Genomic DNA, 12,943 nt, shown 5'->3' with positions numbered 1-12,943 from the left:
AACACGAGACGAGAAAGCGGTAACAAGATGCTGATGCTCGGCTATTTCCGTTTGTGTGTCTGGTTCAAGGATGTGGGCAGACATTCAGTGCCCCGAAGAGCCGGAAGAACCACATGGTCAAGAAGCACAAGTACCCTGCCAACTACAGATTTGATAGAGCCAAACCAGGGTGAGCAGGGGCATCTGACAAAATCAGGACCTGTGAAGACCCCGGGTAGTATAGGCCTTAAACACCCCACGCTGACTATGCTTGTTGTGAGAGGCGACTAACGGGGTCGGGTGGTCAGGCTCACTGATTTGTCTGATGCATGTCATTGTATCCCAACTGCAAACCAACGCTTTAACCACTAGGCTACCCAACCGCCCCTGCCTTGGGATGAACAGTGTTGCAAGAGAAACAGCTGTCTGAACCAAATGGGGTGTTACTGAATGTGAATGACTTGCAATAACATTCTTATTTAAACATGCCTGTTGAATGCAAACGTGCAAGTGGAATAGCATGCTGGCCTCATGTTGTCCTCTCAGGTCAACGGGGACTGCAGTGGTGGCCGAGTAGGTAAAGTGTTTGTGTTTCATTCCAGAAAGGCAGCTGTGAGGCATGTCGAAGTGAGGCCCTGGGTGACATGGCTGCTGCTGATAGGCAGAGTGAGGCCGGGGGTTACATGGCTGCTGCTAGGCAGAGTGAGGCCGGGGGTGACATGGCTGCTGCTGATAGGCAGAGTGAGGCCGGAGGTGATATGGCTGCTGATAGGCAGAGTGGGGCCGGGGGTGACATGGCTGCTGATAGGCAGAGTGAGGCCCGGGGTGACATGGCTACTGATAGGCAGAGTGAGGCCCGGGGTGACATGGCTGCTGATAGGCAGAGTGAGGCCGGGGGTGACATGGCTGCTAATAGGCAGAGTGAGGCCAGGGGTGACATGGCTACTGATAGGCAGAGTGAGGCCAGGGGTGACATGGCTGCTGATAGGCAGAGTGAGGCCAGGGGTGACATGGCTGCTGATAGGCAGAGTGGGGCCCGGGGTGACATGGCTGCTGATAGGCAGAGTGAGGCCGGGGGTGACATGGCTAGCTGATAGGCAGAGTGGGGCCCGGGGTGACATGGCTGCTGATAGGCAGAGTGAGGACGGGGGTGACATGGCTGCTGATAGGCAGAGTGAGGACGGGGGTGACATGGCTGCTGATAGGCAGAGTGAGGCCGGGGGTGACACGGCTGCTGATAGGCAGAGTGAGGCCGGGGCTGACATGGCTGCTGATAGGCAGAGTGAGGCCGGGGGTGACATGGCTGCTGATAGGCAGAGTGAGGCCGGGGGTGACATGGCTGCTGATAGGCAGAGTGGGGCCCGGGGTGACATGGCTGCTGATAGGCAGAGTGAGGCCGGGGGTGACATGGCTGCTGATATGCAGAGTGAGGCCAGGGGTGACATGGCTGCTGATAGGCAGAGTGAGGCAGGAGACATGGAGATGACTCTGGCGGAGAAGGAGAACATTCCCCAGGAGGGCACTGCCCGACGTGTGATCAGTTACAAGTGAGTATGCTCGCTATACAGTGGAGCTTCATGCAGACTTGTACAGATTATTTCATGAATGTTTGCGTCATACTCATTTTAAGTGAGTGAGTGAGTTGGGTTTAACGCCGCTTTTAACAATTTTCCAGTTGTATCACGGCGTGTCAGCTTAATGTGGGAGGAAAGCCCGAAGTGATGCAGGTCTCTGACGTTTACCACTTCGGTGAAACCCACGAGCACATGTATGGTGCTGACAAACCTAGAAACATAATCGTGGCGAACCGAGATTCGAGCCCACAATCATAGGTTTCTGGCGTGCCCAAAGGACGCAACTCTGCACAGCGAATCTGGGCGCCTTAGACGACTGGGCCACCCGTGCCCCTTCTCATTTTAAGAACAAAATGTTAGAATCTATTTATTTCGTGCACAAGAGCAAGGAATTCAGCATTTCGGACCTGAGTTTGAAGGGAGATATAGGAATGGGTGCATGTTTTCGGTGCAGAACTCAAAACCATGAGAGATATCTTAACCAAACTTGTCACATAGATAGGTCTAGTTATTGCTAAAAGCTGCGTAAAACCATACTCACTCACTCCTCCCCTCTATGGAAATGATGCTGGGGAGAATTAACAACATTTTCAGTCTAACTTATGCAGCAAGAAATTGAGAATGTATCATGGGCTGACAGCTGGGGCATTTCTTAGAGATAGGGTATCCTTGGTCACTGCTTCAAAAACTACAATATTCCTCACTGAAGTGGGACCGCATCCGTGGTCTAGTGGTAGAGCGTCCGCCCGGAGAGCTGAAGGTGCGGGATTCGATCCCCGGCCGCGTCATACCAAAAGACGTTAAAAGATGGTACTTGTTGTTACCCTGTGTGGCGCTCGGCATTAAGGGGCTAAAACAAGGACTGGTCGGCTCGGAGTCAGTATACTGTGTCTGAGTGGGGTTATTCATGTTAAACTGTGACATGGTATCTCAATAATAATCAATCGGATAATCGAGACTGGTTATTCAATGGTGTTGAATATTCACATTCCATTTTTGGGGGGCCAAAGAGAAAGTTACTTCTCAAATATTCTCTCCCTTCTATTACAATTCTTCTGGCCGAAGTTTGAGGGAATGAGATCCATGGAGGGAAATAATTCCCAGTTTTCTGTATTTATTGTGTAGATAAGAATCGGGTGATTTTATTGTTGAAAGGACATGTCCCCGGGTAGGTAGATATACATGTATACATGTTGTACAATGTATTTTGAGGAAATACAAAACGTGTGTCTGTATTGATATTACTTAGACCCAGATATAAAGCTTTATAAACTGAGAGGCAAAAGAAAATATTCAGAGTTGTTTTTGTACCTAATTGAAAATTGTGAGAACTGTTGTAAAATTTGGTTATTTTGGAAGTAGTTTTCAATCAACTCGCACAGGTACTTAACACTGAACGCTTATGTAGTGACGCCCAGCGTCCAATGTTACTTGATACGGTGTAGTTTGGATCAGTGTGCATTAGATGTTTCTACCACATACCCGTAGGGAGTACACAACCCAAACTGCCCATGACCCTCGAGAAGGTTAACACTCTTATAACCATGTCATCCTACCAAGTACCCATTCACTGCAGGGTGAAGAGAGGCATATTTCGAACAAAACTTCTTTCTTTAGGAGACACGAACGTGACGAGTGACGACGTTGCTTAACTATGCACAGGACCACGTCCCACCACACGATTTCTCTATCCACGACTTCCACCCATTCGACGCTTACATGGGCGGTCGGGTAGCCTAGTGGTTAAAGCGTTCGCTCGTCACGCCGAAGACCCGGGTTCGATTCCCGACATGGGTACAATGTGTGAAGCCCATTTCTGGTGTCCCCCGCCGTGATATTGCTGGAATATTGTTACAAGCGGCGTAAAACCATACTCACTCGACGCTTACATAGATTTGCTGATAATATGGTCTTCGTCAGTGTTTGGTTGCAACTATCTGATTCTTAATGTGTGTAGTCGGGTTTTCTTCTATAATGAAAAAAATCAAGCCCCCGTTTTTCCCGAAAAAATACGTATGGCTGCGTTCTAGGAGAGGCAATAAGGTGCACTTTTCTTGCAGACAAGCGTCCAAAGAATATAGTTTCTTATTTTTATATATTTCCAAAAACTACTTTAGTACCTGTTGTAAAACATATTTTGTTAAAATTGTTCAAACCAACGTCACCCTACGCCGTACTTCCGAGTTGTTAATAAATTATTCTCTGAAATACTCATGTTCTTTTTTCTATGAGGGTTTCATTGATTTAAGTTGAGATGTGAACGACGTGACATGACATAGAGACACTTTGGCAAATCTGGACACCCGTACAATTAGTTTCTGACACTCCCGGAAACGGAAAGGGATTATGGTTCTGTTCTTATACAATATTCCATCTCGTTCATGTTTATATATCACGTGACAAGAAACCTTGGTTTGAAAATTATAATAGAAAAGTAACAAAAACTACACTCAATAATTTTAATTAAATTCATATTTAACCCCAACACCTCATTATATGCAAATATATACTGTCATTAATACTTAATTATTCCTCAAGCAGCAGTTAATAAATAAAGTACTTGATAATATAAGTGTGAGTGAGTTGGGTTTAACGCCGCTTTTAACAGTATTCCAGTTATATCACGGCGTGTCAGCTTAATGTGGGAGGAAAGCCCGAAGTGATGCAGGTCTTAGACGTTTACCACTTCGGTGAAACCCACGAGCACGGGTATGGTGCTGACAAACCTAGAAACATAATCCGGGTGAACCGGGATTCGAACCCACAATCATAGGTTTCTGGCGTGTTCAAGGGACGCAACTCTGCACAGCGATTCGGGGCGCCTTAGACGACTGGGCCACATGTGCCCCCTGATAATATAAGTAAAAGAATAAAAATATTTGTGGGGAAAACACCGAAGAACTGCCTCAAATTAAAAAAGGTTCCTGTTAAAGTGGTCCATAAAAACATGATACATATGCGTGAAGCTGAACCGCATGAAGTGTGAGTGAGTGAGGGAGGGAAAGGAACTTTTCAATAGGGAAATGGACGATGTCACTTTTCTTCATACATTCTGTCGATTCGCTCACTCTGAGCAACTGTGAACCAGTTCTTCCAATCGCCTGTTTCGCCTGCAAACAGAAGTATGTACAGTAAAGTACGGTTATAACGAACTCAAAGGGACTACTAATTTTAGTTCGTTATAACCGTAGTTCGTTATAAGCATATATATAGCATAACTACAGCAAATAGTCGGGACCAAAAAAGTAAGTTCGTATTATCCGTCAGTTCGTTATAAGCGTGTTCGTTATAACCGTAGTTTACTGTAATTCAATTATGTATGTTACCATAGAATAAAGATCACCTGCCTCGTCATATGCTGTTATGAAATTGTCTTGGAACGTTAGAATTACCTTTACTTATGCCTCAATGTCAGGATGTGCCCTACCTCTGCTGAACAAACCAGATGACCCGTCTCTCCATGGATTCAAGTGTGTTGGGAAGCCTGTTTCAGCTCAGAAAAGCTGCATGCGTCAGAGATTTCTTCGTAAACCTTGTCAGATAGAGGACGATTGAGGAATTCAGCAAGGCGCTTTATTTCCTCCACATTATTCTGACCAAAAACGAAGCATTCTCTTGTAATAACAATGTCAAATGAATTAGATATTTGTTCGTATTTGTTAAGAAGTTACCCACAATAAGTGACACAAATTGTGTAGATTTGTATTTGAATAGAAAAGAATTCTGATTCTGAATTCTGATGATCAAGTTTACTATGTACGGGAATTGTTGATACACGCGGTATGATGGGAACACTACATAAGTTTTTATGCATGAATAAGATCTGTCAATTGTACGGGAATTGTTTGATACACGCGGTATGATGGGAACACTATATAAGTTGTTATGTATGAATTAGATCTGTCAATTGTACGGGAATTGTTGATACACGCAGTATGATGGGAACACTATATAAGTTGTTATGTATGAATTAGATCTGTCAATTGTACGGGAATTGTTGATACACGCAGTATGATGGGAACACTGTATAAGTTGTTATGTATGAATTAGATCTGTCAATTGTACGGGAATTGTTGATACACGCGGTATGATGGGAACACTATATAAGTTTTTATGCATGAATTAGATCTGTCAATTGTACGGGAATTGTTGATACACGCGGTATGATGGGAACACTATATAAGTTTTTATGCATGAATTAGATCTGTCAATTGTACGGGAATTGTTGATACACGCGGTATGATGGGAACACTATATAAGTTTTTATGCATGAATTAGATCTGTCAATTGTACGGGAATTGTTGATACACGCGGTATGATGGGAACACTGTATAAGTTGTTATGTATGAATTAGATCTGTCAATTGTAAAGGACCGTGGGGGTCCGGGTTAAAATTGGTCCCCAGGAACCTATTCTGATCGTAAGAGGCGACCTAATGGGTCAGGTGACATGGTTGAAGTCGTGTCGGTGCTCACAATATCAGTCACTCGATTATTTACGCCATATTGTTGGAATATATGGCGGTATTCACCACACACACATTACACACACTTGTAATCGATGACATATTTATCTACAAAGACGGGTACTCACTCTTTTCAATTCTTCAAAATGTACTTGAAGAAAAGGAACATCCGGGTAGTCTTCTGGAAATTTGTTCCATGCCAGCATGTGATCCAACACTGAATCATAGGGTACTGAAATGGACATATCACCTGGGACTAATTGGATGGCGTCCATCGGCTGTTCATAAAAGTGCCATTAAACTAGATCACACATGACAAATATATTTATTTTCCTAGAAAGTAGTGAACATACATTCCAAGTGCATTTTAGTTTCTGTGGTGCTTAACGCCACACGCACACAATAACGCAACATTCATGCGATGGTCTGTAAATAATCGAGTCTGGATGAGACAGTTCAGTGATTCACATCACGAGCAACGATCCATGCAAATGGGATGACCACCCGATCCCATTACGACAAGCGTGTCTTGCTGAAGACCAATTCTAACCTTTCAGGGATAGTGTGTTTGTGTGTGTGTGTGTGTGTGTGTGTGTGTGTGTGTGTGTGTGTGTGTGTGTGTGTGTGTGTGTGTGTGTGTGTGTGTGTGTGTGTGTCTGTGTGAGTGTGTAAGAGAGAGAGAGAGAGAGAGAGAGAGAGAAAGAAAGAGAGAGAAAGAGAGAGAGAGAGAGAGAGAGAGAGAGAGAGTTACAAACGAGGGAATAGATCTGCAACAGTAAATGAGTCAGTTTCAATTTAAACCCACGTGGACAATATTGTAGCCACGCTGTGATAATCTGCACTTGTTACACATTAGTAATGTATGTCAATAACTATCTTGCAGTATATGTGCTTCTGAAGTCAAACTTTGGTACTGACAGTTTCCTTTGATGAAGGCATCCATGAAGTTTTCCCAGGAACCAGGGAAAGACGCATCCTTTGTTTTATCCTTTGTTTTATCCTTTGTTTTATCCAGCCAGTCTTGATTCGTAAGATTGTTGTAGTAAGACACGGCAACATCTTTGGGGTTTCGCTGTACATTGATGACACGACACTTTCGTTCCCAAATTTGTCTTGGCAAAATGCTGAAAATTAGGCACATATTTTATCATCTCATAATGACACAAACTAAAAATGCAAAATGTGTATCTGACGCTTGTCTGACAACTCTATGAATGCGACGGAGAAAGATAAAAAAGTACGACTGATTTGGAAATGACAGTCATCACTCAACGTTACAATTATGATCGTAGCGACGTCAAATTCGACAGTCTGTTCAAATTCTATGCAAATAATTTCCTTTATCCATTTGATAAATAAAGGAAAATAATAAAAGGAGCATCATGAACGTATAATGCCTTGACATGAATATATATCCACAGACATAAATGATATTCAAAAAAATGTCGTCTTGGATAAGATATATATCATATTTAAGAAAAGCCTAAAATGTAATTATCCTCACCCTTTGGGTCTTGTTGAACCCTAAACATTTCTTGAAATTAATTCATTCTTTTCATCCGTCCGAACAAGCCATACTAAAGGTATATACAGATGACATAACTGCGGAAGAGTTGGAGTGAGTGAGTGAGTTTGGTTTAACGCCGCTTTTAACAGTGTTCCGGTTATATCGCGGCGTGTCAGCTTAATGTGGGAGGAAAGCCCGAAGTGATGTAGGTCTCAGATGTTTACCACTTCAGTGAAACCCACGAGCACGGGCATGATGCTGACTAACCAAGAAACATAATAGGGGCGAACCGGGACTCGAACCAACAATTATAGGTTTCTGGCGTGTCCAAGGGACGCAACTCTGCACAGCGAATCACGGCGCCGTAGACGACTGGGCCACCCGGGAAGAGATGGAATGCCTGTAAACAACGCGTGTGTTGCCGAGGGACTGACTGAGTGAACAGATACAATGGGTGAATTTCAGCAGGAACTTCACGCAAATAAAACGACGAAACCATTTCCACAATCAGGGATAAGCCCTTTAGAAAACAGAAACGCATAGGAAATAGTGAGAATGTTGATTTTTGTTTATTCATGAAACATTCAATACAAATGTAATATTTTTTATTGAACGGTGTTAGTCACATGTTCGTTAACTGGTGTAGTGCACAAACACAGCCGTTTTAAATTTTATAGCTTTATACAGTTTTTTTTATGCACGAAAATGTCATGGAATTGCAAATAAAATGCACGTGCAAATTGTGTAAATCATGTGAAGTGACAATGACTATAAAAGGTCAAACATCAGTCGACATTTTGTCATACGTTTGTCGACTTATTGGAAGTGGGAAAGTGAAGGCTGCCAATCACAACATCGCAAGAGGACGTCTTGAAGTGGGAGAGTCCCGGTCTACAGGTGCACGTCATTTCAACGTACACCAGAGCACCCTATCTCATTCATGGGATCGGTATGCCCGCCTCGATTAAACCCAAAACGTACGTAAAGTGGTAGACAAAGAGTCACCACCTCCATATTCACTAGAAATCTCTGCTAAAAGCAGAGACGTTTGAACGATTCCGACCATATCATGACCATGTGTTTATGATTCACTATCATACAGACTGAGTTATGATACCAGGGATTCGCGAAAAGGTTAGCATATCCTGCCCCACCGGTGGCAGACGTCATTAACACATGCAAGTACAAATCAAAATAGGGAATAGCAATGGTTATCATTGGAACGACATTTTCATATTTCCAAAATTTTCTGTTTTGGAAATATCTTCATATGACACGGAACAAGTTTCCATAAATGTCGACGATATCACCGACAGTTCTTCTGACACCAGATGAAAAGTTGGTACACCGGCACTTAATGTTCTACAGATGGTCGAAAGGACTGGATCATATCATATGTTTCGAAGAAGCGGGGGAGAAATCGAAAGGTCAGTCAAATAACTATTGGCATGGACTTGCTACAAAATATGTCATTACATACTATATATCAGCTTCAATATGTCATTATTAGTGTGTCATGTTGAAACTTTTTTATGATAGATATTGGTGCTTAAGTACTTTCGAGGTGTATACCTATCTACCTTACACTCACCTAGGTTTCAATACATTTGTATCTATCTTCTTTACACTTACCTTGGTCGGTATATCTATCTGGGTTACACTCACATTGGTCAATCTATCTATCAACGTTACACTTACCTTGGTCTATGATGAGATGCCAATATTCTTGGAGAAGAAATGGTTTCAAAATCCTCTTCCATTCCCATGTCAATGTGGGAACTTCTTAGCCAGTGTTTAGCATATTCAGCTTGCCCTGCTGTAATCATGTTAATAATTTCCCATGTCCAGTGGGCGCCTGGAAATGGAAATTACACAGTTTAGTTTCATTCATATTTTACAATATGTACCATGTCAATTCTTTTTCACAATATTTTGATAATAGGCCCTTGGGCTGATTCAGCTTTCTTAAATACTCGTAACCTAATACCATACACAGTCATTTCTGATACAGACAAATATGTTACGTATTTACAAATTGAGGAAATACAACTGATAAGATATATCTTTGCAATCCCCACAAAGCACATGATTACATGAACCTGTGTATAGCCTTTGTTTATATATATGTTCTTATATATTTTCAACTTGTAATCAAATAGTTGCACTTGTTTTAACGCCGCATACTTTTAATCTAAATGCATAGACGCCCACTGGAACGTGCATAAACGTAGGAATTGCACTGTAAAATTTGAAATGTAGGAAAGTGAAGACTTTCCTTACAGATTATAAACAGGAACACGAAGATATTTTCCCTAAGTTATGACTTATGACGAGTTATATGTCCAAAGACCATATGACTATTGCCAGGAACTGCTGCTGCTGTTTTCAAATCATACTGCAGAAGTCAGAACGTTCCAAAACCAGAAATAGAAGGCAGCAATGGTTTATGCAGTTCAACATGAAATACATAAGTCAATTCTCTCTTTATTGGTACTGCTGCAACAGCTTCAATAATAATTTCATATAAACGAAGTATCTTTAAGTTTCTAATTAATTATGCTAATACTTAATTCTTCTTTTTTTTCATATTTAAATTGGGAACTATATTCTCAAAAAAATGATATCAGGTTTGATTGCAGATTTTCTAAAGTGCAAGTAAATGTGACAGACACAGAAAAGAAGAGGAAAGAAGAGTTAAGAGTACTAAACAAACAATCATTGCCTAAGTATTTACACGTTGCACATATAACAGGTTTAAGTTATATCTGTCTATATTGTTAAGGTTCCTGCCTGATTTGGGATATGTGCAGAGGTATATATCGTCATCTCGCACTCCACGGGACTTCATGGTAGATATAGTGTTGATGTCCGCAGCTGTTACTACTTGGTCCTCGAACATGGCCAGTTTAAGCTTGAAACCAGCTTTCATTCCTTCTTCCGCTCGAGTAGACATATTTATTCCTAGCAAACAATATAAAAACTATTAGTGATTTATAGTTATATTTCTAAAATTGATAATCCTCATGTTCTTACCAGAAATTAAATAAAGCATTGCATAATTATACACTAATCCCAGTGAGATGGCAACCAAGAGGAGACGCGTTGCTAATGTACACGATAATTACAGTGAAAAGCTTCTTGAAACACATCTTGTACATATCAAGGGCATGCCCTATTCGGCGTTTAAGCCTGGTTAGTGTAATTCAGGTGATCCCCGAGGGGATGTTGAGACTGAATAAAATTCAAGTATTCAATGACTGATAGAGAAGCACCTAATACAACACACAGCAACCCGATGTGGCACCAATAATGCAGAATGTATATCCTGATGAATTCCTGTTTCGTCTATATATACTCCCACGCAAAAGAAACGCAAGTCGAGTATGCAGTATACATGTTATTTATTTTCAACAGTAAAGACACGAAATACTAATAGGGCAAGATTGACAAAAATTTGACTGAAGACAGTTTAATGGATTAAAAGGCAGATGACATAATTGTTTTTTCAAATGTTAAGGGCTTACACAGTTTCGGGTCAATACCCAAAATGTCAGTCAATACCTGGTGTGACCACCATTAGCATTGATCACTGCCACACATCTCCTGTACATTGAGTGGATCAGACGATTTGTGAAGGCCCTAGGGATCCTCCTGCACACATCCAGAGCAGCTGCGCGTAGTTCATCGGCAGTTGTAGGGACTGGGCGCACATTGTGCAGATGCCTTTTAACCTCATCCCACAAGTGTTCGATGGGATTCAGATCAGGGTTGAGGGCTGGCCACGGTAGAACACGGATGTTGTGTTGTTGCAGAAAGGCCATGGTAGCTTTGGCAACATGCACAAGGGAAAATTCCAATATGTACAAAATATACAATTTGTATATATGGAATATCCAAAAATATACAATTTTGTATGAATGGTATATCCAAAAATATACAATTTTGTATATATGGTATATCCAAAAATATACAATTTTGTATATATGGTATATCCAAAAATATACAATTTTGCATATATGGATAGATTTTACCACTGCTTCACTCAGTTTCTTCTTACTGAATTATCACAATATGTGGTTAATATTGAAAATATTACTAATAATACCGGATAGAATTACTGCATGTGACAAATATACTTTAAAACTATATTCATTATGACAACTACATTTGGAGAGTTATGAAATAATTGGCATTTATTCATGTTGACAGCATTTTACATTATTAATAAAGAAATAGAAGATTTCAGCAGTAACAGTTAGATATATAATACGTTCGCCTACTGTTTACAAATAAGATGATCTATGCATACAAGTAGTTCAGAGTAGTTTTAAACAGTGACGGTAAAATAAATCTATCGTGAATAGCGGCAAATATGAATATATGCAATTTAATATATTTGTTTCTGTTATGTCATGGTATGGTTAATCTAAAATATTGCTTGATATTGTTTGACAAACAGTTGTATGCACTGTCCATCGTGATACCTCTACTTAAGTATATAAAAAAGTATGTTTGTTTAGTCAATTGACATGCGTTCATTGTAAACAAGGATTAGTGTGACAGGATAACTAAGTTTGTCATCTGGTATAATGCACTTCCTTCGATTAGCATAATTAGAACAGAGTTTGTAATTAGTTATATCCAGACTCCAGTTAACCAAGACAGTTAGCATCAGTGGAGAGTGTGAGCAACTGGAGTGAGTGAGTGAGTATGGTTTTACGCCGCTTTTAGCAATATTCCAGCAATATCACGGGGGGGGGACGTGAGCAACTGGAGAAGCGGCAAGCAACTCAATGTGATTTATGAATTTGTGGAATTTTAATAAATAAATGAACACCTGTCACAAACATGCAGTCGAACATTGAACACACAGAATCGCAGATTTTTCTATCGTACATTTGAGGGTAAACATGAACGACGCCGTGCAGGATGCCTTACAGAGATTTGACTTCAGAACACACAGTGAGCTCAGGTAAGTTTATTAATGATGAAATGTTCATTCACTCGTGCAATAGATATGAGTGAAATTTAACGTCACAACAAAGTTATTAAGTGAATATTAAATAAATTGATTCACGATATGACATCATCAAATGCTATATTTGTTTGACGAAACAGGTTTAAAGCAATCCAAATTGTACAATCATTATTATAAAATGCAGCATGCTTATATATGTGTGTCGCTACCCCTCTCACGTCAAATACATAAATGTATAAAAATGTTTTAATATAATTCAAAATCACTATTATTTTTACATTATAACTAAAACTATGGAGCTTAGCATGTCGAGCCAACAAACTATTGTATATATTTTCACCTTTAGAATTTCTGTTTAAAGTCTTTGCGTTGGGGTCCAGACAATTCCCCAAATGGACAATTCCAAATATTACTGCGTAAAATATTAATGCCAATTTGGA

The 12,943-nt window shown here is 40.7% G+C and overlaps 2 protein-coding genes and 1 pseudogene across 2 annotated transcripts; 2 read left to right on the top strand and 1 right to left on the bottom strand.

The window, feature by feature from the left end:
- Positions 1–70: 70 nt before the first annotated feature.
- LOC139451751 (clumping factor A-like) lies at positions 71–1,073 on the top strand. Its single transcript, XM_071233065.1, has 2 exons — positions 71–130; positions 582–1,073. The coding sequence occupies exons 1-2, from the start codon at positions 71–73 to the stop codon at positions 1,071–1,073; spliced, it is 552 nt and encodes a 183-aa protein (XP_071089166.1).
- A 25-nt stretch (positions 1,074–1,098) lies between these two features.
- Positions 1,099–1,530, top strand: LOC139451750 (clumping factor A-like). Its single transcript, XM_071233064.1, has one exon. It carries the CDS (start codon positions 1,099–1,101, stop codon positions 1,528–1,530), a length of 432 nt encoding a protein of 143 aa, XP_071089165.1.
- A 3,035-nt stretch (positions 1,531–4,565) lies between these two features.
- LOC139453198 (sulfotransferase 1B1-like) lies at positions 4,566–10,478 on the bottom strand (annotated as a pseudogene).
- Between the last annotated feature and the right edge of the window lie 2,465 nt (positions 10,479–12,943).

The sequence above is a fragment of the Haliotis cracherodii genome, unplaced genomic scaffold, assembly GCF_022045235.1.
Source record: "Haliotis cracherodii isolate W230 unplaced genomic scaffold, xgHalCrac1.p SCAF_9, whole genome shotgun sequence".
Lineage (NCBI taxonomy): Eukaryota > Metazoa > Mollusca > Gastropoda > Lepetellida > Haliotidae > Haliotis > Haliotis cracherodii.
This window is presented reverse-complemented; position numbering and strand designations above follow the sequence as displayed.